Raw genomic sequence first — 22,053 nt, 5'->3', positions numbered from 1 at the left:
TGACTGTTTTGCCTGCATGTATGTCTGTGCTTCATGTGTGTGCTTGGTTCCAGAAGAGGGCATCAGGGTTCCTTGGAGCTGGAGCTACAGACCTTTGTGAGCTGCCACGTGGGTGCTCTGGAAGAGCAGCTGGTGCTCTTAACCACAGAGTCACCTCTCCAGCCCCAGGTTCTTTTTTTTTTCTTTTGGTTTTTCGAGACAGAGTTTCTCTGTGTAGCTTTGCGCCTTTCCTGGAACTCGCTTTGGAGACCAGGCTGGCCTCGAACTCACAGAGATCCGCCTGCCTCTGCCTCCTGAGTGCTGGGATTAAAGGCGTGTGCCACCACCGCCCGGCTTCCCCAGGTTCATTTTATAAGTGCAGCTCGAATAGGTTACGACTGCCCTAGACTTACAAAGTAGCGCGTAACAGAGCTGGCATTTGAATCCACACTTGCTTGGTCCCTTCCTCTGAGTTTTAACCATGTCACCTGGCAATCTGGCAGAAAGGAGAGAGCTAACTCCCCAATAATGATAGAAACTGTTCCAGCAGCGACCACACCAGCTCAGAGAAAGAGGCACAGAATAGCCCAGGAGCCACAGAAAGAAAGCCCAAGGCACCGTGGCACCTAGGGTTCCGTACCCTGTGACAGAGGGAGATGGAGTGACCTCTGGTGGCCTAAGACAAGCTACAGTCCTGTGCCATACACTGCCATGCCATACAGAGGGCAGGGAAGTAGTATACAATAGGAAGGCACTATAGGGACGCACCTCAACTGCTACCAGGTCATTACTCCGTTTTCACTTCATGCTTCTGGAACTTTCATGGCATTCAGCAATATACATTTTTCTTTTGCCTTTTTTTCTCTCTTTTACTTATCATCATCATTTATTAACTCTCTATTCACCCCTCCTCCATGGTGACACAGAAGTCTGTGTCGGGGAGCTGGGACCACTGAGATGGCTCAGCAAATAAAGACCCCTCTCCACCGAACCAGATGACCTGAATTCCATCCCCAGCAACCACAAGCGGGAAGGAGAGAACCAGCTACAGCAGATTGTCCTCTGACTTCCACACAACTGCTATAATATGCAACATGCCCGTTGACATACTTAGAGAAACCAATACAAAAATTAAATAAATATAATTTAATAAAGCATTTTTGACATATTAAGATAATAGTTTTTGTTTTGTATGATTTTCTTTTTAGCAGTGTGTGTGTGTGTGTATGACGTGCCTGTGTGAGTGCTGACCCATGCATGTCACAGTTCATGCGCAGAAGTCAGAGGACAACTTTTCTCCTTCTTCCATGGGTTCCAGGAATCAAATTCAAGTCATCAGGTTTGCATAGCAAGTAGTTTTTCTCACTGAGCCATCTTGCATATTTTTAAGATGTCTGCACGTATGTAGCTGCCATTTGTTTAGTGTAAGGCTGTTGAAGGTCATTAAGTTATGTCTTTTACTGTTACATTGTTAATGAATTCAGTCTTAGTGCTTTAGATCCCTCTTGCAGTCAGTGTTGCCTCGCTGAGTCTCCCTGCATTGGCTTTGCCAGGCAGGCCTTGCTTACACTTTTATTTATTTCACTTTAAAAAAAAATTTTTAGCCAGGCGGTGGTGGTGCACACCTTTAATCCCAGCACTCGGGAGGCAGAGCCAGGCGGATCTCTGTGAGTTCGAGGCCAGCCTGGGCTACCAAGTGAGTTCCAGGAAAAGGCGCAAAGCTACACAGAGAAACCCTGTCTCGAAAAACAAAACAAAACAAAATTTATGTGAGCAGATACTTTTATTTTATTCTATGCATATATGTCTGTGCACCACATGCATGCTTGATGCCCACCAAGACCACAAGAGAGCATCAGATCCCCAAAGATTGGAGTTTTAGACAATTGTGAGCTGCCATGTGGGTGTTGGGGCTCAAACCCAGGTCCTCTGGAGAAGCAGCCAGTGCTCCTAACTGCTGAGCCATCTCTCCAGCCCTTAACTTTTTTTTTCCAGACACAGTCTTGCTATGTAGCCCAGACTAGCCTTGCATTCACAATCGTCCTGCCTTCTGAACTCCCAACTCCGTCCATTCTTCCTCTTTAACGCTATGGTAATAGAAACTGAACCCAGGGCCTAGACCCTGCTAAGCAATTCTCCAGCATTGGTGCTGTATCCCAGCCCACTTGTGTCTTATTTGTTTGTTTTCCACAGGGTTTGATAAACTGTCTGGGCTGGTCTCACTTCCTCTTCAGTCTAGGCAGGATCCTAGACTTGTGATCCACTGCTTGAGTCTTGTAGCTAAGACCACAGGATTTCACCACACAGTGTGGCTATCTCTGTGTTTCAATTTCTTTTCTTTTTCTTCCTTTTTTCCCTCCCTCCCTCCCTCCCTCCCTCCCTCCCTCCCTCCCTTCCTTCCTTCCTCCCTTCTTTTGTTTCTTTCTTTCTTTCTCTCTTTTTTTGTTTTTGAGACAAGATTTCTTTCTTTGTGTAGCCTTGGCTGTCCTAGCTCTGTAGACCAGGCTGGCCTTGAACTCACAGAGATCCACCTGCCTCTGCCTCCCAAGTGCTGGGATTAAAGGCGTGCGCCGCCACCACCGCCTGGCCACACGAGGCTTTTTGATGTGGGTGATGAGAATCCGCACTTAGATCCTCATGTCTGTGCAGTGTTTTTACCAGCTGAGCCACCTCCTCCACACTCCCAACCTACTGTTTTGTTGCATTTGAGACAAGGTCTCATGTAGCCCAGGCTGGCCTCAAACTCATTATGTAGCTCAGAACCAGAACTTCTGATCCACCTGTCTCCACCTCCCATGTGCTGAGATTACAAGTATGTGCTACCACATCCAGTTTGGTTTGGGACCGGGTCTATCAGTGTATTCAGAACTACTCTCAAACTTAAGGTCCTTCTGACTCAAGTGCTGGGGTTATAGGCATAAGCCACCACACCTCGATTACTGTCCTTTTTTTTTAAATTTTATTCACTTAAGAACATTCATAGATAGGAACTGGAGAGATAGCACAGTGGTTAAGAATACCCAGGTTCCTCTTTTAGCCTTCACAGGTACCAACACAAACATGGCCAATATACAGACACATATAATAAATCTCTTAAAATAAATACATCTTTTAAAAAAGAGCCTTCAAAGAGCTGAGCTTGGTGTGACTCCACTACTCAAGAAGCTGAATCCATAGAATTGCCTCAAGTTCAAAGCCAGCCACACCTAGATAGTGAGTTCTAGGCTTGGGTATACAGGAAGATTGACTCTCAAAAGGAGCTTGGCCTGGTGGCATGGGCTTTTAACCCCAGCTACTCAGGAGGTAGAGGCAGGAGCATCATATATTCAAGGCTTATCTAGACTACAGAGTGAGTTTAGGGCCAGCCTGGACAAGGTCTGGTTTTGTTTGGAGTCAGGGTTTCATGTAGCCAAGACTAATCTCAAATTTGCTATGTAACTGAGGCCGGTCGGTCTTGATCTCCTGATCCTCTTACCTGTTTCAGCATTCCAAGTGCTGGGATTACAGATGAGAGTCATCCTACTCGGCCATCCAAGTGAGACCATGTCTCAAGAAATAAAAGGGCTGGTGAGATAGCCCAGTGAGGAAAGGCACCTGCCACCAAACCTGACAAGACAATCCTTGGGCCCCACGTGGTAGGAGGAGAGAAATAACTCCCATAAATTGTCCTTTGACCTCCACATGTGTATTGTGGCTGGCATGTGTGCACGCACACACACACACACACACACACACACACACACACACACACACACACACTCGTGCATGCACCCATGTATACAAAGTTTCTCATGGAATAGCTCTGCGAAAATCAAAAGCCTAGCAGTAACATGCAAACCCCGCCACTCCTTGCCTCCACACTGAGATGCACAAAGCTCTGTTGATTTCCTCTCTTCCCTTCCCTCATTATCTCCAGCTGCTTTCTTCCAGAGCTTGCATGCAGGTCCATTACCTATTTTAGTGGAGAGGGAGGGACACAAGTGGTATAGATGTAAGGAGATTTGATTTTATGGGTTTTTTTGTTTGTTTGTTTGTTTGTTTGTTGTTTTGTTTTTCGAGACAGGGTTTCTCTGTGTAGCTTTGCGCCTTTCCTGGGACTCACTTGGTAGTCCAGGCTGGCCTCGAACTCATAGAGATCCGCCTGGCTCTGCCTCCCGAGTGCTGGGATTAAAGGCGTGCGCCACCACTGCCCGGCTTGATTTTGTGTTTTGAAACGAAGTCTTACAGTCCAGGCAGCCCACTAACTTGCCAGGTAGCTGAGGGTAGCCTTGATCTTCCTGTCTCTACCTCCTAAATGCTGGAATTACAGGCTACCACTCCTGGCTTCAATACCGTCTTTAAAAAAAAAAATGTTATCTCCTTCATGTATTTCTCATCTCTTCCAACCTGTTCTCCATAGTGTAGCCAGGAATCTTTTCACATGTAAATCTGACTACAAATTTCTAGTTGTTTTCTCTCTGAATTCATTCATGGTCTTTCTAGAGCGGCTTGAGACGTTTTTGGTTCCTCCAATATTTTTGGTTTGGATTCCATCATAGGCTTTTCTATATGCTGTCTCTCCTTGGACGAGCGCCCTCTTTTCAATTACTTACCTGGTACTCATTTCCAGTTCTTAACTCAAACTCTGCTTCTTCAGTTTTCATTGACTCCAGGACAGGTTAAGCCTCCCAGCTGTATGTTCTCACATCCTGTTCTTTTCCTTCCCAGTGCTTGTCACAGATTATAATTAGGTATTTGTTGTTGTGACTGTTTCATTAGTAGCTGTCATCTCTAGCAGACTAGAAAAACCTTAGAGGGCAGGAAGCAAGCCTCTTTTTATACCAAAGTATCTACAACTACAAAAGCTTGATAGCATAATGCCTTACACATGGAGACACTCAATTACGTGTGTGGGGTGCATGCATGTACAGGCCTAGTCAAGTGTCTGTATAAGTTACAACAAAGTTGACCTGGAGTGTGGTGACCTCATAAGGACTGAGTTTCCATCCTGTCAGAGCAGCCCATCCACCTCCCTCTGGTTGGGCCGCTGTCATCTGCAACATATAATAGGATATACCACCTACTTGTTTGGCTTCTGAATCATCTGCAACCACCCTCGTTCAGCAATGTGGTCTATCAGCTTTCTATCAGCGATAGAATAATAATTGCCATTTATTCATTTGACTAATATTTATTCTGTGCCTATTCCCTGCTGCATTCAAACACTGTGTGGGTAATGGGGAAACACAGATGAATAAGGCTTCCTTATTATTCTCAAGGAATGTATGGTTTTGAAGCACTTATTATATGCAAATTATAGCTTCCTCTGTTAAAGCACCAATATTCTGAGGCATGCTCAATGTTTTAAAGGATCACAGAGTAACTATCAAAGCACTTAGTAAAACCCTAGCTAAAAGAGGTGTGTTTCCAATGACTACCCAAGGGACATACTTTTCAAATCTTCTAATCTCTCACTTTGGATCTGTTTATACCACAAGAAAACAATTTACTTGGAGCTCTTAAACAAGTCCCCTTAAAAAATAACCATCGTTAAGTGGTTTTTCATGTCTTTGGCTTTTATTGAACATAAGAAACAGCCATACATGTCGTCTTGAAGGCTTAATTACATCATTCACTGTTCCCACTAAAGTCACGAGAGTCTACCTTTAGAATTAAGTCATACACAAAACAAAATGATGGTCTGTGTCCTCTGGTGAACTGATTCCTTTCAGATAACAACATCTATTCAGCTCAACTCTGGTTTCATTTGCCCTTGACATCCAAGAAACTCAGAACTAAATTTTAAACTCAGTTATGGTCATTGAATGCCAAGATAATTGTGTTCTTTCTCTTCAGCTCTAATGTTTGTTTCGAGTTTTTTGTTTGTTTGGTTGGTTGGGTTTTTGTTTGTTTGTTTGTTTTTTTGGTTGGTTTGGCTTTTCGAGATAGTTTCTCTGTGTGTAGACCTGGCTGTCCCAGAACTCCTTCCATAGAACAGGCTCACAGAGATCCTCCTGCCTCTGCCTCCTGAGTGCTGGGATTAAAGGTGTGAGCCACCACTGCCTGGCTTAGCTCTAGTGTTTTATTTCTAGATTTTAGTTTAAACCACCTTTACATCTATATAGACAACAAATGTGCTAGAATACATTTACCAGGGCCTAGAGACATAGTTCATGGATAGTGTGCCTGGCAAGGCTCGAGGTTTGAACCTCAATGTGGCAATAGCAAAAAGAAAACCAGCAATTTGCTATGCTGGGCCATAATAGAATTGTTTCTTATATTTTACAAAAATAAATGTGAAAATGCATGACCTATGTTATGATCTTTTCAAGAGTTTGTAGAAATGGAAGAGGACTCAGAGAAAAGCAACCAAAAAAGGACTTAAAAAAAAAAAAAGCAGCAGCAGAGGACTGGAGGTAGTTCGCCTCTTCTCTAACCCAAGTGGGAAGTACGTTGACAGCCATCTTGGCTATTAGCAATGAGTATCTCAAATTTGGACTATTCTGGGAAAATCGATTACAGAAATATGTGAAGCCAAATTACAGGAGTCACGACCATTAATATATGAATAATTACGTAAAGGCTTTGAATGGGGGGCGGGGGCAGGGCAGGTTGCTCTGTTGATGTGATTGAAAGCACTGGAGTTACTCCCCCAAAAAATAACAACCACACAGTTTCTAAAAGCAGAACCTCCCTGTGTTCTATTCATTTTGCAGAATATCAAAAGCATTTTCCAGCCAACAGTGCGGCAGAGCATCTAGATGGGCCGGAGGAAGAACCTTCCTGAGTTGCCAAGTCAGATGGGGAAGCCAACTGCCAAATCAGCTATCAGGGGAAGTTCCAAACACTCTGGTATCACTTGCTTAGACAGTTTAAGCCAGCGAGTTCTCTGGTAGTTTTTTTTTTTTTTTTTTAAATCCTTTTTGCGTAATACATCCATTTAGTGAGCTGATTAATGGACGGGTCATCTATCTCCAAAATACATTCTCTCGTAACACACCTCTTCCAATTTTGCCCATGATTGCACAGGGTTCGTGGATTAAATAAAGCCTATCCTCAGATAACCCGGCTACGCTGGTGAAGATTTCCTGGGACTCGGCGAAAAGCCCTTGATAACCCTTCAGAATCACCTCTTTTATCAGGGACAAGGGCTGCCCCAAAGCGGGTCACGCGGCCACCGGGAACCCCGGGTCTCCCTAGGTCTCTCCCATCCCCCCCAAACTCCTGCCGCGCAGGTGCGAAAGACCTCCGAGGCCACCCCGGCCGAGCCGGTGAAAGGGGGGCCCCCGAGAGGGGCGGGGGCGGGGGGCCTTCCCAGTGTTGCTAGGCGACCACGCTCTCCGCCCAGACCGGCCCACTTCCTCCGCAGGGGGCGCCGCGGGCCGGGCCCAGGCCTGCGGACCTCCCGGAGAGGCCCTCTTCCGGCTTACCCCCCCTCCGCCGGGCGGTGGCGCACGCCCGTGACGTCACAGGAGGCGGGGCCAGCGCGGCTGCCGGGTGCCGGAGGCGCCATTGGAGCCGGCTTGGCTTGGGAGCCGTAGCTCAGGAGTTGGGTCCTGGGTCGCCGTTGTTGCCGCGTCTGCATCTGGTCCCTGGCCCCTCCGCGGGATGGCGTGCGGGGCGACATTGAAGCGGCCCATGGAGTTCGAGGCAGCGCTGCTGAGCCCCGGTTCCCCGAAGCGGCGACGCTGTGCCCCTCTACCCGGCCCCACTCCGGGCCTCAGGCCCCCGGACGCCGAGCCGCCGCCGCTTCAGATGCAGATGCCGCCGGCGAGTCTCCAGCAGCCTGCCCTGCCCGGCAGCGAGCGTCGCCTTCCAACTCCGGGTAACCTGCGCTGCTGCTGCGAACTTGGCAGGAAGCCAGGCTGGGGCGTGGGGGGTGGGGAGGGTACGGGGGTCGCGGACGCCGGCCGAAATCACCTCCGCTCCTCATATCGGCCTTGGGAGAAAAAGGAACTGGGGTGCTGCTGGGCTCGGTTGCTTCCGGGGACGAGAGACATCCGGGAAGGGCAATGGCCCCACAGTGTCGGTTTTCGGGGTTTCCTGGAGCTGGAGAGCCTGGAGGGGTGGGCACCAAGATGAGATGGGGATACCCCAGGTCGCCGAAGGCTCTTGGTGTCCCTGAACGAAGCCCCTCCTGCCTCCGCTGTACGGAACCTCCCAGCAGATCCAGTGGGCCATGGAAAATTGGATTCTGCTCACGAACCCAGCCTTGAGTGGGGAGGGAGACTGATTAGAGAGGAGGGGGCGTGAGTGTGTGCGGCGCCGCACCGTGCTGGAGCTTGTTAGGGAGACTTGATTTCTAGAAGTCTTTAGGGACCAGGAGCCACCCAGCAGTCGTGGAAAATGATTTCAATCTGTTTCTTAGAGGGAGGGACTGGCCATGTTTTATTGTATGGCTATTGTCTTGTCTCATGTATTGAAGTGGGTAGTTCGTTGGCTAGTATTTAAGAATCCTTTAGTATACAGAGAATCTGTACCAGAAATTCAAATACCTAATACAGTGAGTTGACATGAGTAAGGCTCTTCATTTTGGCCAAGGCAAAAGGAAGGACTCATGTGACGGTAGAGATACCTATCGTGTTGCAGGAGGAGGAGGGACAATGCTTCAGCATTAATATTCAGCAATTTTAAAGGGGTCCCAGAAATGAGCCTTAAACCGTGGATTTGGTCAAGTCGTTTCTTTGTATTTTTTTTTTTCTTATTCCTCAAGCGTTAGCAAAACCTGTAATCCCTTTAAATCATTTTTTTTCCTCACCTCTTTCAGTCGCTAGTGCCTTTAGTTTTCATTTCCTCCTTCCTCTCGATGTCCACTCGAGGATATTCGCTGCCACCAGCAGACCTCTCTCAAGCTGTGTTCACGTCTTAATCCTAGAATTTAAAGAAATACCGGACATTTTTCTTAATCTGTGACTGTCCTTTTCCCTAGACCCACTATGCTGCGTCTTTTCCCTTGAGTTTGTTAATCTCAATAGTCATTTCCTTTGCTGATTTGTGACAGTGTCTCACTCTCTAGATTAGCCTACAACCCACAATGTGGCCCAGGCCTGTCTTGAGCTTAGTAGTCTCCCTGCCTCAGTCTCACAGGTGCTGCGATCACAGACTTGAAAACCATCATGGCTGATTCAAATAATCATTTCTAAATAGAATTTCACATCCATTACCTAGTCTGACCCAGAATGGAATCTTTTCAATTTAAATGCCCTGGTGACTTAATGTTATATATAACCTTATTCACAGAATGACTGAACACTGGAAGCTTTTTATGTTGGGGTGTGTGTGTGTGTGTGTGTTTTAAATGAAGGGCCCCAAAAGCAGGGGGGGAGGTAGGGCTGAGACAGGAAGATTGCTTGAGCCTAGAAACCCCACACCAGCCAGGGCAGCATAGGAGGACCCCATTTCAAAAAGGCATAGGCACCAGGCAATGGTGGCACACACTTTTTTGTGTTTTTTGTTTTTTTGTTTTTCTGGGGGTTTTTTTTTGGTTTTTCGAGACAGGGTTTCTCTGTGTAGCTTTGCGCCTGTCCTGGAACTCACTCTGTAGCCCAGGCTGGCCTCAAACTCACAAAGATCTGCCTGGCTCTGCCTCCCGAGTGCTGGGATTAAAGGCATGCGCCACCACCACCCGGCGGTGGCACACACCTTTAATCCGAGGCAGGGGCAGGCAGATCTCTGAGTTCAAGGCCAGCCTGGTCTGTCTACAAAGGGAGTTCAGGACAGCCAGGACTACACCAAGAAACCTTGTCTTGAAAAAAACCAAAGTGGGGGGGGGGGGGCAGGGGCCTGGAAGTCTGTAAGTTTTCTTTCTTTCTCTTTTTTTTTTTTTTCAAGATTTATTTTTATGTGCATTGATGTTTTGCCTGCATGTATGTCTGTGTAAGGGTACCATATCCCTTGGAACTGGAGTTACAGACAGTTGTGAGCTCCCATATGGGTGCTGGGAATTGAACCTGGGTCCTCTAGAAGAGCAGCTGGTGCTCTTTAACTGCTGAAATATCTCCCCAGCCCCAGAAGTCTTATTTCTTCAGTACTTAAATTTTCTGTACCATTAGTGTGTGGCTCAGGTGATCTCAGTTGTTTAATGACCATTGTTAAATGTATTCAGAAGACTGACTACGGCAGAGTGCTGTAATGAGGCCTCTTTCGTTGTTGTTGGGTGTGGGTTTGGAACCCAGAGCCTCAGCCATGTTCTGGGGAAACTAAATGCCCAGAACTCTGTTAGGTTTTTTAAGTTTTTAATTGATTAAACACACCCCAACCCCATGTTTTTTAGTGCTTATTGGATTTTGGTTCTGTCAGTCATGAAAGAAATAGGAAGTATCGATACATTATTTAATGCTTTTTATCTTAAGTAAAAAATGCCTTCTGGACTCAAGGGTAAAATAAGAGATGTTGTCAGTTGCTCTACAAATAGAATAAGCAGGTTTGGCACTCCATGCTGTAATCTCTTGATTGCACTGGAGAAGCAAAAGCGGGATTGCTACAAACTCAGGGCCAACCTGGTCTATATAATGAGTTCCAAGCTACCCAGGTCTTACCCAGACCCTGTCACAGAACACCAAAAAACAATGACACCACCTAAAGGGATATAAACAACAATCTCATTTTTAAATGTTCCTTCTCTTCTTCCTCACTTTTGGGGGTAGTGGGAGGGGAGACATGTAACACAGACTGGTCTTGAGTTCAGTAGATAACTAAGGATGATTGAACTCTACGCCTCCTGAGCTCTGGGTTTCAGGCATGTGTTGTTTGATTTTTAATCAACCTGACTTTATTTGAATAGCATCCCACTTGTTATTGCTATGTCGCTAAGGATGTTTGAACTCCTGTTCTTCCTGCCTCTACCTCCTCTGTACTGAGTGGAATTCCAGACTCCTGCTACCATGCCTGCCTTAGGGCTGAGTTTTTTGGGAATTGGGGGGTGAGACAAAGTTTCTTTAGGTAGCCCTGGTTGGCTGGGACTCAAAAAGGTCCACCTGCCTCTGCCTCCTGGGTGCTGGGATTCAAGGTGTGCTCCACCATGTCCCACATAGGGCTGAGTCTTGAAAGACATTTAGTTGTGACTTGTAGTAATCCAGAAACACTGAAAAGTTTTGGGGAGGAATTTAGCCTGATAAATAACCTGGAAGCTAAAAGGCAAATAATAGAATCTAGGATTAAAAGCATAACTGTTACAAAGAAATTTGCATTTTTAAAAATAAATGCTGTTTCCTGCTTTAGGTGGTCTTGAGAAGAAGATTGCACCATTTTCTTCCTGTGTAGAGTGTAATTAGAATCTTGGACAGCCCTGAAGTTGTGTACTCCTCCCAGTGTCCGTTTGCTGTGCAGGAGGCAGTTGGAGTCCTCGAGAGCCCTCTGCCCTCATACTTGTCCTTTCTTGTTTCATAGCCATTGCATACATGCTTGTATTGAATGAACCTGGCAGGTGTACACGAGAGAGAGAGAGAGAGAGAGAGAGAGAGAGAGAGAGAGAGAGAGAGAGAGAGAGAGAAGAAAGAAAGAAAGAAAGAAAGAAAGAAAGAAAGAAAGAAAGAGAAGCCTCCCTATTGTCGAGGATCTAGAGGCTGGATTTCGTGGTCTTGTTAAAGGAAAACAGTACTGTGTTTGTTCTAACATTTAGGCAGAGTTTGTTTACCTAAATGTGCAACTACTGGACCATACCATCACCGGCACTATTATTCATTCATTCTGTGATTTTGATTGTTTACCTGTTTAGATAGACATTTCCCATGTACTTTGAATAACTAGACTAAAGATTGGAAATGGCTTCCTAAAATTGCTCGTAGCAAACAAAGTGACATTATCTACACCTGCCACCCCTGATAAATTCAGTTAAAGCAAATTACATTGGAACAATTTGAGTTGAGGAATGTAATTTCCTGGTTTTTAGATAGGTTTTTGTAGCACTGGCTGGTCTGGAACTTGTTATATAGGCCAGGATGGCCTCCAACTTCTGAAGTGATCCCCCTGCCCACACCCCCACCTCCCTGCATTGGAATCACGGGCATTCATCATCATGGATGCAGTCTCTGCTTTTGTTATGGGGGGCTTTATAGTATCAGGAGAAGGAATACAGTATTACGTCACCATATATAAAAACTTGAAATCCACATCCTTCTAGACTCTCTTGTTTCCAGGAGTATAGTTTTATAGTTGCTAGCTGGTGTTTCCTGCATGTTGGCAAGTTCAGTTTGTGCTGACTAACTGAGAATAATCATTTGAGTCCTAGCAAACATTGTGTTATATCACCTTTCTTTATTTTTCCAGTGCTGGGATTGCACGTGAAGCCAGTGCTCTACCACTGCGCTGTAGCCACTGCCCTCATCTTCCTTTTTGGATCTAGTCTTGCTGAGGTGCTTGGGCTGGCCTTCTTCACCTTGCTGTATTCTCCAGTGTAGCCTTGATCTTGGGATCCCCTTGCCTTGGCCTCCAGAGAAACTGGGTTTCGAGTTGGCCTCACAGGACCCAGCTCAGAAATGTTTTGGGATCATGACTGGCTTGAGAACATGTGTTTTTGAGACAGGGTCTCACTCAGCCCAGACTGACCTTGACCTAGCAGTGATCCTCTTGTTTCTATTTCCCAATCACAGAGATTACAGGAACGGGCTACCAACCCAGCTTGTTTTTTAAGACAGTGTCTCATGTAGCCCAGACTGTTCTCAAACTCTGTATAATCGAGGATGACTTTGGATTCCTGATTCTCCTGCCTCCTTCCCTCCTTCCAAGGCATGGGTTTGCCACCATACCCAGCTCAGAAACTTTTAAGAATTTATTTTTATTTTTAATTATGTGGGGTTTTTGTTGTTTGTTTTGTTTGTTTGTTTTTCAGACAGGGTTTCTCTGTGTAGCCCTGGCTATTCTGGAACTCACTGTGTAGACCAGGCTAGCCTTGAATTTACAGAGATCCTCCCAAGTGCTGAGATTAAAGGGGTGTGCCAACCACCGCCTAGCTTTTAAAAACACTTTTAATGAGCCTTGATAATCCCAAACAATAGCCCTCGGCTCCTCCCCTGTGTCCAGACTGTTACACATAATGGTTTTTGCTATGTACCATCTTCTCATGGAACAAAAACTTAATTGTTAAAAGACCTTTAGTGATAAGAGACTCACCCATAGTACTGTGTTTTGTGGAAATGTAACACTTAACTGAGCAAAGGTTGCTGTGAGTTTAAGACTAAGGTGGACTATATAGTTAAACCATTTCTCAAACAGAGAACCGACAGTGGTGACACACACCTTTAATCCCAGTGCTTGGAAAATGGAGAAGGAGAGCATCAGAAAGAGTCCACGGTCATCTTAACTACACGGCAGGATCAAGGCCAGCCTAGGCTACATGAGACTCTGTCTCAAAAACAAAGCAAATTAAAAATAAAAGCATGGCTCATTTTACTTTAAATTGTAGCAGCGAATCCAGCAAAGTGCAGGTCTGACTTGCTTGTTTACCGCAGGCACAAAGTAAGGGAAACTGGATGAGGGGCTTGACTAATAGCTATTATTTTAGGGATTAAACCTTTTTAAGTTTAGTTATTTTTATTTTATATATATGAGTGTTTTTCTGCATGTTTGACTGTGTACCACTTGCATGCCTGGTGCAATAGAGGCCAGAAAAGGACTCAGATTCCCTGGAACTGGAGTTAAAAACTGCTGTGAGCCCCCATATGGGTGCTGGGAATCAAATCTAGATCCTCTGGAAGAACAGTCAGTGCTCTTAACTGCTGAGCCTTCTAAAATGTATTCTGTTGTGAGCATGATATGTGTGTGGAAGTCAGAGAACAGCTGTAGAGTTGGTTGTCCCCTTCCAGTTTTATGTAGGGAACTGAACTCAGCACGAGGCTTGCACAGCAAACACCTTTATGCACTGACCATGTCACCAGCTCCATAAATAGTCAGAATAAGAACACTGTCTTGAGCTATAGGGCTGGTTTGTACAGGGTAAACATTTACCTGTTAATAACATAGGATGAGGAAGAGATTATGACCTGTGTGATAAAGGGGCTATTTAGTCAAAATATCTTCTTTGGACTGGGGATGTATCTTACTGGTAGAGTATTTGTCTAGTGTCGAAAAGACTTGGAGTTTGAACTCAAGCAACTTGTAGAATAAAATAAGACGACCTTTCTTGCCTATCTTCTCAAGAAAGTTTTTAAGGGTGGGAAGTCTGAGAAATGACCACAAAATGAATGCTCAAGTTCATTTTCTTTTTTTTTACTAGAGCAAATTTTTCAGAACATAAAGCAAGAATATAGCCGTTATCAGAGATGGAGACATTTAGAGGTTGTTCTCAGTCAGAGTGAAGCCTGTACTTCAGAAAGCCAGCCTCCCTCCTCGGCACTCACCGCACCAAGTTCTCCAGGTAAGCATACTTTGGTGTGGAAAATCTATTTTCAGAGTTTGTGGGGGGGTTGGCAGTGCACACCTGTAATCCTGGCATATTTAAGAGGCTAAAGGCAGGATTGTAGTTTGAAACCAGCTTGTGATGTATACAGCATGCCTCTGTCTCCGAACAGTCTGCCTTTCTGTAGTTGGAGTGTGTCCTTCAGCACCTGTGTTCTGTCCCTTTCTCAGGACTGTGACAGCCTGACAAATTAGTCAGTCGAGAAGGTTACAGTTTCAGATGGGACTGTCCTTCGTGCGGCAGAGGCCTGGGGAAGGTTATGGTTTCAGGTGGGACTATCCTTCGTGCGGCAGAGGCCTGGGGAAGGTTATGGTTTGGCAGAGGCCTGGGGAAGGTTATGGTTTCAGGTGGGACTGTCCTTTGTGCGGCAGAGGCCTGGGGAAGTGGCTCAGTTCGTGCAATGAGCTTTTGGCTTCCTCTTCATATGGTACCGACCAGGAAATGGGGGTGACATGGAACCAGATGCAGATATATAAACTTCAAAGGCCTGGCCCAGTGACCTATTTGCACCTGCCGGGCCTCGTCTTTTAAAGACACCACAAGCTAGGGAACAAGCACTTAAAACATGGGGTTATGGGGGATATTCTAGATTCAAACCATAACACGGAACTAAGTTATTTCTTATGTAAACTTACTAATTAAGCTTTGTTTTTGTTTTTTATGTTTGCTTTGAGGTTTTACTTTTGGCTTGAGCAGTTTTATTTACTTATTTTAATGATTTGTTTTTATTTTATGTGCACTGGTATTTTGCCTGCATGTATGTGTATGTGGAATTGTCAGATCCCCTGGAGTTACAGACAGCTGTGAGCTGCCATGTGGGTGCTGGGGATTGAACCCAGGTCCTCTGGGAGAACAGCCAGTTCTCTTAACCATTGAGCCATCTTTCCAGCCTCTGAGCAAGTTGTTTTGTCTCACCATGTAGTCCTGGCTTGCCTGGAACTCCCAGAGATCCTACCTTTGTCTCCTGAGTGTTGGAATTAAAGTTGTATGCCACCATGCCTGGTCCCTTGTTGTTGAGACCAGGTCTCAGTATGTAGCCCTGGCTAGTCTGGAACTCGATATAAAGACCCAGCTGTCCTCCAGTTTGTGGAAGTCCTCTTGCTGACTACACCCTTGAGCCATCACGCCCAATGTGTTAAAAATCCAATGCTCATATGCATTAAACTTATTTCAGGTACATAAGTAGTAGTCATATGTGGTGCTGTATTGGACGTACAAATGTAAGAAATTTGTTTTAGAAAGTTCTATTAGACAGTCCCGTTTTGTAATCTTGATACATGGATTGTGGGGGCAGTGCTCTAAAATCTCAGGATTTGAGGTTGTCTCTGTCACTTAGTGAGCTAGACTTGACTGCTTTGTCCCTATAAATGGTCACTAGACCAGTGCTGCAAACCTCTGTGTCCTAAAACAGTTGAAAAGTTTGTTTCTTCAAAGTATTCAATTTCTTTTCTCTTTCTTTCTTTCTTTCTTTCTTTCTTTCTTTCTTTCTTTCTTTCTTTCTTCTTTCTTTCTTTCTCCCTCCCTCCCTCCCTCTCTCTCTCTTTTTTGGTTTTTTGAGACAGGGTTTATCTGTGTAGCTTTGCGCCTTTCCTGAAACCCAGGCTGGCCTCGAACTCCCGAGTGCTGGGATTAAAGGAGTGTGCTACCACCACCCATACAGTAATGTTAAAGTAGTAGAAAATGTTGAGTAGAGAAATAATAACCAATGATGAGGCCAGATGTTCTGGTCATGTTTCATTTGTAGAGGAGAAAAAAAATCTGTGTTTGGTTTAATTGGAAAAAGCCATAAAGATTTGTTTCAAAGTGGTAAGTAGTTTAAATACTTACAGGAATGAAGAAACATATTCTAGACTAACTTCAGAGGTTCTCAGGCCTGAGTTACGGCTTGATCTTTATGCTTATATTTCTAAGGCTGCTATTTTACCATCAGCAGGCAGGAAGTCCTGTGGAATCTGTTGCTCCAGTTGCCAGCTCCAGAATCAGGCTATTGCTTGCTTCTTTTGGCCTCCCTTCCAAAGTAGAAGCTGCTATAACTTTATCCCTCCCATTTTTGCTGAGTGCTCTGAGTGAGCTTGTTTAATAAAACCTGTTCACATCTGAAATCTTAGCTCCTAGGAAGCTGGAAATTATAGTTTTGATTTGCCACAGCCTCTGATAAAGCCACAAGGAAAACTGAGAAAGAGGCCTGTAGGTAAGAGTTCATTACTAAGTAGCAGAGAATGACCTTGACCCCGATTCTTTATCCTGCCTCCACCTTGGAAGTGTGCTGGGTTTACAGGACTCTGATTAGTCACAAAGGAGCATGAGTTAATAAAGGTGTAATGGGCGCTCAGTTGGTCAGGTGCTTGCCTCACATGTATGAATCCTGGGTGGGGTCCCCAGCACCAAATAAAACCAACACTGTAACCCCAGTAAATGAGGAGGCAGAGGCAGAAGGATCAGAAATTAAAGGTTATTTGGGGGTACTAACAATTTCAAGGCCAGCCTGGACTTCTTGAGACCATTTCCAAAAGGAGTGGTAAGAGGTTAATGTCAGTGACCTATTTTATACTGTTGAGCAATTCCAATGGTCCTGAATCTCAGACTCCCTGTAGCTTACAAATCATTTGTGGATCCTAAAAATAAAAGATGCCCTGGCCCTGTTCTGCTACAGAATCATCAGAAAGTGTATTTTTGGTGTTTGTTTTACAGTCAGATTAAACAAATCTGATGCTCATAGTGGCCACATGTGCCCCAGGGTAGCTGTGAATGAAGTCCAGTACAAAATCATGAACAATAAGCATTATGAGGAACAGGGTATGGTGTTGAACACCTTTAATTCCAGCACTCAGAGGCAGAGACAGGTGGATCTCTATGAGTGCCAAGCCAGCCTGGTTGACACAGCAAGTTCCAGAGCTACATTAAAAAAAAAAAAAGAACTTGGAAAAAATTTTAACCTTTCTTTGTAGCTTGATTATATACAGTTCTCAGGCATGAATTTTGTAGATGGCAATGTTGTGTGTCCCATTGTGAGGTTGGACACATCTGAGTGATTTCAAAAGACTTATGTTCTAAATGTACTTTTCCTAATCCAGACTGGAGGCTTCAGCTTTAAGCTTTTGGTTCTGGTCTTTTATGGGGTGAGTATGAGCCCAGATTGTTAGGACATCAGAACTGTTGTGTATACACAGCTCAGCTAGCACACGGCACAAATCTATTCCCCTGCTTCTCAGTTTACCTTTAGCCTTGCTTATAGAGCACAGACCAGGGAGATAGCCCTGTCTGTACAGTACATGTAGGACGACCTGAGTTTGAGTCCCTAGAACTCACATTTTAAAAAAGCCAAGTGTAGCAGCCCATATTTGTAATCTTAGCACGTAGAGAGGTGGAGATAGGAAAGATCCTCCGGGCTCCCTGGCCAGCTAGGCTAGCCTGTCTAAGGTTTGTGTATCTTGAGTGTTTCTATGAAGGTTGAACTGGAATATGTTGTGTAAAGAAGTTTTATCTTTTTAGGGGGATGTGGAATACTGGGGCTTGAGTCAGCCTTGAATTAGACAAGTGCTCTACACTGATCTTTTATTTTTGAGGGTCTTGTTAAGTTTCCCATGTGTACCTCAAACTCAATTCTTTTCTCCTCCTGAGTAGCTGGGGTTGTAGGCATGTGCCACTGCACCCAGCTAATGTTTGTGTTCTTGCCAGGTTCTTCCTGGATGAAGAAGGACCAGCCCACCTTTACTCTTCGACAAGTGGGGATAATATGTGAGCGTCTCCTAAAAGACTATGAAGATAAAGTTCGAGAGGAGTATGAGCAGATCCTCAGTACCAAACTCGCAGGTAGGCTGAGACCTAGGCTGCTGCTCCTGTTGGTGTAACTCAAAAAAAAGAGGGCTTTGTGCAAGAGGGGTTGTGGGCTTGTGAACACTGCAGCTACTCTTTGATGGTGTCATGGGTGTTATTTACACATCATTTGAAAGAACTCATTTACATTTCTGAAAGCAGATGAGTCAAGCTCCATGTGTAAGAATTTTCTGGAAGTATAGTTATTGAGTAGGCCACCAGCTGGTGAACAGGTGGTTGGCTTATGGCACTGACTTCCTAACAGGTGTCAGGATCGGTGCAGGGCAGTGTCACTCACATGTTCAAACTTCTGCCTTGGAGTCACTTGGTTGATGTAGAAGTTGAGCACTCTTTGGTTTGGGAGGTATGATAGAAAAAAGCAAGTCTAGACCAGCTGAGGCTGGACAAGAGATGGCTCAGCAGTTAAAGAGTGCTTCCTGCTCTCCCAAACGATATGAGTTCAATTCCCAGCACCCATGTCAGGTGGTTCAAGACCACTTATAACTCCAGCTCTGGCTGATCCAATACTCTCTGGATTCCAAGGGCACCTGCACTCAAATGTACATACCAGCGTGCACACACGAACACAATTTAAAAAATAATAAAAATAAATCTGGAACTTATTGTGTGGACCAGGCTAGCCTTGAACTTAAAGAGTTCTTCAAGGAATGGGATTCCAAGCATGAGCTACCTCAACGTTTTTTTTTTTTCCTCTCTTAGAGATCTACCTCATCCATTTGCAAGCCCTCTGTTACTGATCCCACTGTAATCCCACTCTTCGTGTTTTCATTTTGTAATGAAAAAAGGACTTCAGGATTTCAAGTTCACATATCTTTCTTCGGGATAGTGGGTAGAATGATAGGAGAGAAAAAGGAATGTTTGAGTAGAGAGTACAAACAGGGAAGACAGATGCCACCCTGCTTCCTAAATTGCCTGAGGGATTAGGGATGGGTTTCTGGGATAATATATACTCTTTATTATATCTTCACAGAACAGTATGAATCTTTTGTGAAATTCACACATGATCAGATTATGCGGCGATATGGGACAAGGCCAACAAGCTGTAAGTATACCAAGTTTTTCTTTAAAATTTCCAAGTTCTTAAGAACAAGATTTTGCCGGGCGGTGGTGGCACACACCTTTAATCCCAGCACTGGGAGGCAGAGCCAGGCGGATCTCTGTGAGTTCGAGGCCAGCCTGGTCTACAGAGCAAGATCCAGGACAGGCACCAAAACTACACAGAGAAACCCTGTCTCAGAAAACAAACACACACAAAAAAAGGACAAGATTTTGCTTGGGAGTATTTTGTGTCCTGGGAGCAAAAGGCCCTGGGTTATTGCTCTTGCAGGGGACCCAGGCTCAATTTCCAATGTCCACATGGTGGCTCACAAACACCTATAACTTCAGTCCCAGATCTGATGCCTCCTTCTGATCTCCAAGGGCACCTAGCAGACATGTGGTACACAAACATGTGCAGGCAAAACACTCATACGCATAAAATAAGTAAATCTTAAAAAAAAAATTTTTTTAATTTTGAAAGGCTCTGTAAAGTGAAGTGGCTAAGAATACTTTGGTATCCAACAATGTCAAACCAATAAATTCTAATTTTATATAATCCTCACAGTATCCTATGAGATTGAACTTTTAATATTAACCCCGTTTTTTATTGGTAATTCGCTCAAGTTTCTGTAGTTAGCCAAGATTGCCTCCTGTGGTCATTTGACTCCAGTACCAGTCTCTTTGTTAATATCTTTCCTCCAGAAAGGTGAGTCCAGTTAGTTTATGGAAGTTGATTTATGCAGTGAGTGGTCAAGATTTCTTATTTCTAAATATTTGAAATACTTGAGACAGATTTCTTAATTCCTGCCTTTTAAGTGGTAGCTTGCACAGTTTGATCATTTACTGCTAGTGTATGTTTTAAAAAGAATGAGACTACATCCTCATTATTCTCTTCATTTGTCTTTTAACCCTAATTTGCAGATGTATCCTGAAGCCTTCTTGCCTATCTTGGTACCAGGTGTGACCTCAAGAGATGGCTGCTGTACACTTTTTGCAACTGGTTTGATATCACATTTCAGCTCCAACTTTGCATCCTGAGAACACTTAAATGTTTCTGCAGGTCCATTTTATACAACTTGAAAGACCTTAAAACTTTCTGGTTGCCACAGCATATCTTTCTTTTCTGCTCATCCACTAAACAGCTGTACCCTACTGTGATAGGTTTTCCAAACAAAAGTACCTGGAGCAGCAGTTTAGCAAAGAATGCCTTCAGTGGCACTCAACACGTGGAGTTTCCCCAAGCACAGCTCTGTGAGAAGTGTGTGAGTGTGTGTGTGTGTGTGTGCGCGTGTGTGTCTGTGTGTTTTAAGTTATTATTTGTGTTGTGCAAAACTTGTTTTGACCTTGGGGATTCTGGCTGTGAATTTGATGCACGACAATTATGGTTAGAAACATTTTTTTGGTCTACAAAAGATCATTAATGTTTGGTGACCATATAAGTTGTAACAGTGGATTGTTGTATGTGTAGGTATTATCGTTAAATACAGGGACTGTTTCCAGGCACAGAAATTGAATCATAAGTTAGGATGGACATTAGACATGATTACGATGATGTAGGGAAGGTCTGCTGTCCTGAATCTGCAAACACATGGTGAGAGATTAGAACAAACTGGAGACGGGCCATCAACACACAGACTCTGCCTAGCTGTGCTGGAAAACACTTGGACTCCAAGCCTTAAAATACCCTGTGGAGTCTGCGCTCACCTCATTCATTCAGTCAAGGAGCTCCCTGGACACTGAACTTCTACAGGGAACAGTTCTCCCCTGGAGCAGAACATCAGGGTGTGCTCGGAGTATAACACAGGGGAGTGCAGGGCTGGGCCGGGCCTTGCAGCACTGCTCCTTGGGAGGAGCTGCTTCACCTTCTCATCGGTTTCAGCAAGGATCTGGACCTGTTGTCCAGGTTCCCCGGAACTCCCTAAGGTCTCCGTGTTCAACTGTTAGAGCTTGGTTTTGGCAGCTCCCTGCCTGAAGTTGCTTATTGGCTGTTGTTTGCCTTGGTCCCGAGGCTGTGACCAGAGAGCAGCCTCTGTTGAGGTGGGAGTTAAGTCCACATTTATTTTTACTGTGACTTGTTCAGGACCACATTTTACAAAATGCCTTGTTTCCTTTACTGTTGTTTTGGAAAGGAAAGTTTATTAAAATTGTTTTAGTTTGAGAATATAGTTTTATTAATTACGGCTTTATTTTGGAAAACTCTTGAGTTTTAATTCAAATGTTTGCCAATACCTTCCAAAGTAAGGTGATATTCAGAGACAGTTGTTGAGATCGATGGCTTATGGACATTTCTGGGGTATTCACATTTGAAGATTCCTTATTAATGAATGTCTTTGACTTAAATCTAACCAAAAACTGCAACATTATTCTTTGTACATTTTCATTATATAGTGTTAACAAGCTTAGTTGCAAACAAATAAAATACTTAAGCTATTTGTTTACCTTGCCTTTTTGGTACTGTGATAATGTGGATTCAGATAACTCCCTGAGGCTGCTATAACCATTTCCATAGTTCAACACCCTGTGGAGGATTTACAGACTCCTGGAGCCCACCCTGGCCCTTTTCATATTAAAGACTGACTCACTTAAAGGACAGCTTGTTTCATCTCTTCTTTCTCTAGGGTAGTTCCTTGTTCCCTGAAGAAGAGCCATAGTAATGGCTGTGATGGGGTAGCTAAGGGCTGTGAGGATGCCAGGTCTGGAAGGCTGCTCACCCACGGCCCATTAGACACCACTGTGCTGTGCTCCCTCTAAGTGTTCCTATAAGCAGCTCCTGGCTAAGAGTGCTTTCCTGAGTGACGGTCACGCCACCCCCTCAACTGCCAGCA

The 22,053-nt window shown here is 44.6% G+C and overlaps 2 protein-coding genes across 3 annotated transcripts in view; one reads left to right on the top strand and one right to left on the bottom strand.

Annotated features, from left to right (window-relative positions):
* The window catches only part of Rhbdl2 (rhomboid like 2), a 66,131-nt gene extending 58,892 nt beyond the window's left edge, over positions 1-7,239 (bottom strand). Inside the window, exons 1-2 of one of the 2 annotated variants that reach the window (XM_059254924.1) lie at positions 6,959-7,239; positions 3,833-3,931 (exon numbers count right to left, since the gene is read on the bottom strand). In XM_059254924.1, coding sequence (XP_059110907.1) covers positions 3,833-3,931; positions 6,959-6,977 — 118 coding nt within the window. In that variant the 5' untranslated portion in view covers positions 6,978-7,239. The remainder of the gene's footprint in view (positions 1-3,832; positions 3,932-6,958) is intronic. The other variant, XM_059254925.1, reaches the window with a different exon arrangement.
* A 198-nt stretch (positions 7,240-7,437) lies between these two features.
* Akirin1 (akirin 1) lies at positions 7,438-21,666 on the top strand. The gene is made up of 5 exons (XM_059254923.1): positions 7,438-7,783; positions 14,171-14,311; positions 18,032-18,166; positions 19,161-19,232; positions 20,150-21,666. Exons 1-5 carry the CDS (start codon positions 7,567-7,569, stop codon positions 20,158-20,160), a joined length of 576 nt encoding a protein of 191 aa, XP_059110906.1. The 5' UTR covers positions 7,438-7,566; the 3' UTR covers positions 20,161-21,666.
* Positions 21,667-22,053: the final 387 nt, after the last annotated feature.

This window comes from Peromyscus eremicus, chromosome 2 (genome assembly GCF_949786415.1).
Source record: "Peromyscus eremicus chromosome 2, PerEre_H2_v1, whole genome shotgun sequence".
NCBI classification, from domain to species: domain Eukaryota; kingdom Metazoa; phylum Chordata; class Mammalia; order Rodentia; family Cricetidae; genus Peromyscus; species Peromyscus eremicus.
This window is presented reverse-complemented; position numbering and strand designations above follow the sequence as displayed.

Bases quoted from the DNA above. Each gene is read 5' to 3' on its own strand.
- Akirin1 (XM_059254923.1), top strand. From the start codon at position 7,567: ATGGCGTGCGGGGCGACATTGAAGCGGCCCATGGAGTTCGAGGCAGCG. The intron at 14,312-18,031 runs GTAAGCATACTT...TGTTCTTGCCAG, and splicing joins CACCGCACCAAGTTCTCCAG to GTTCTTCCTGGATGAAGAAG. The intron at 18,167-19,160 runs GTAGGCTGAGAC...ATATCTTCACAG, and splicing joins CCTCAGTACCAAACTCGCAG to AACAGTATGAATCTTTTGTG.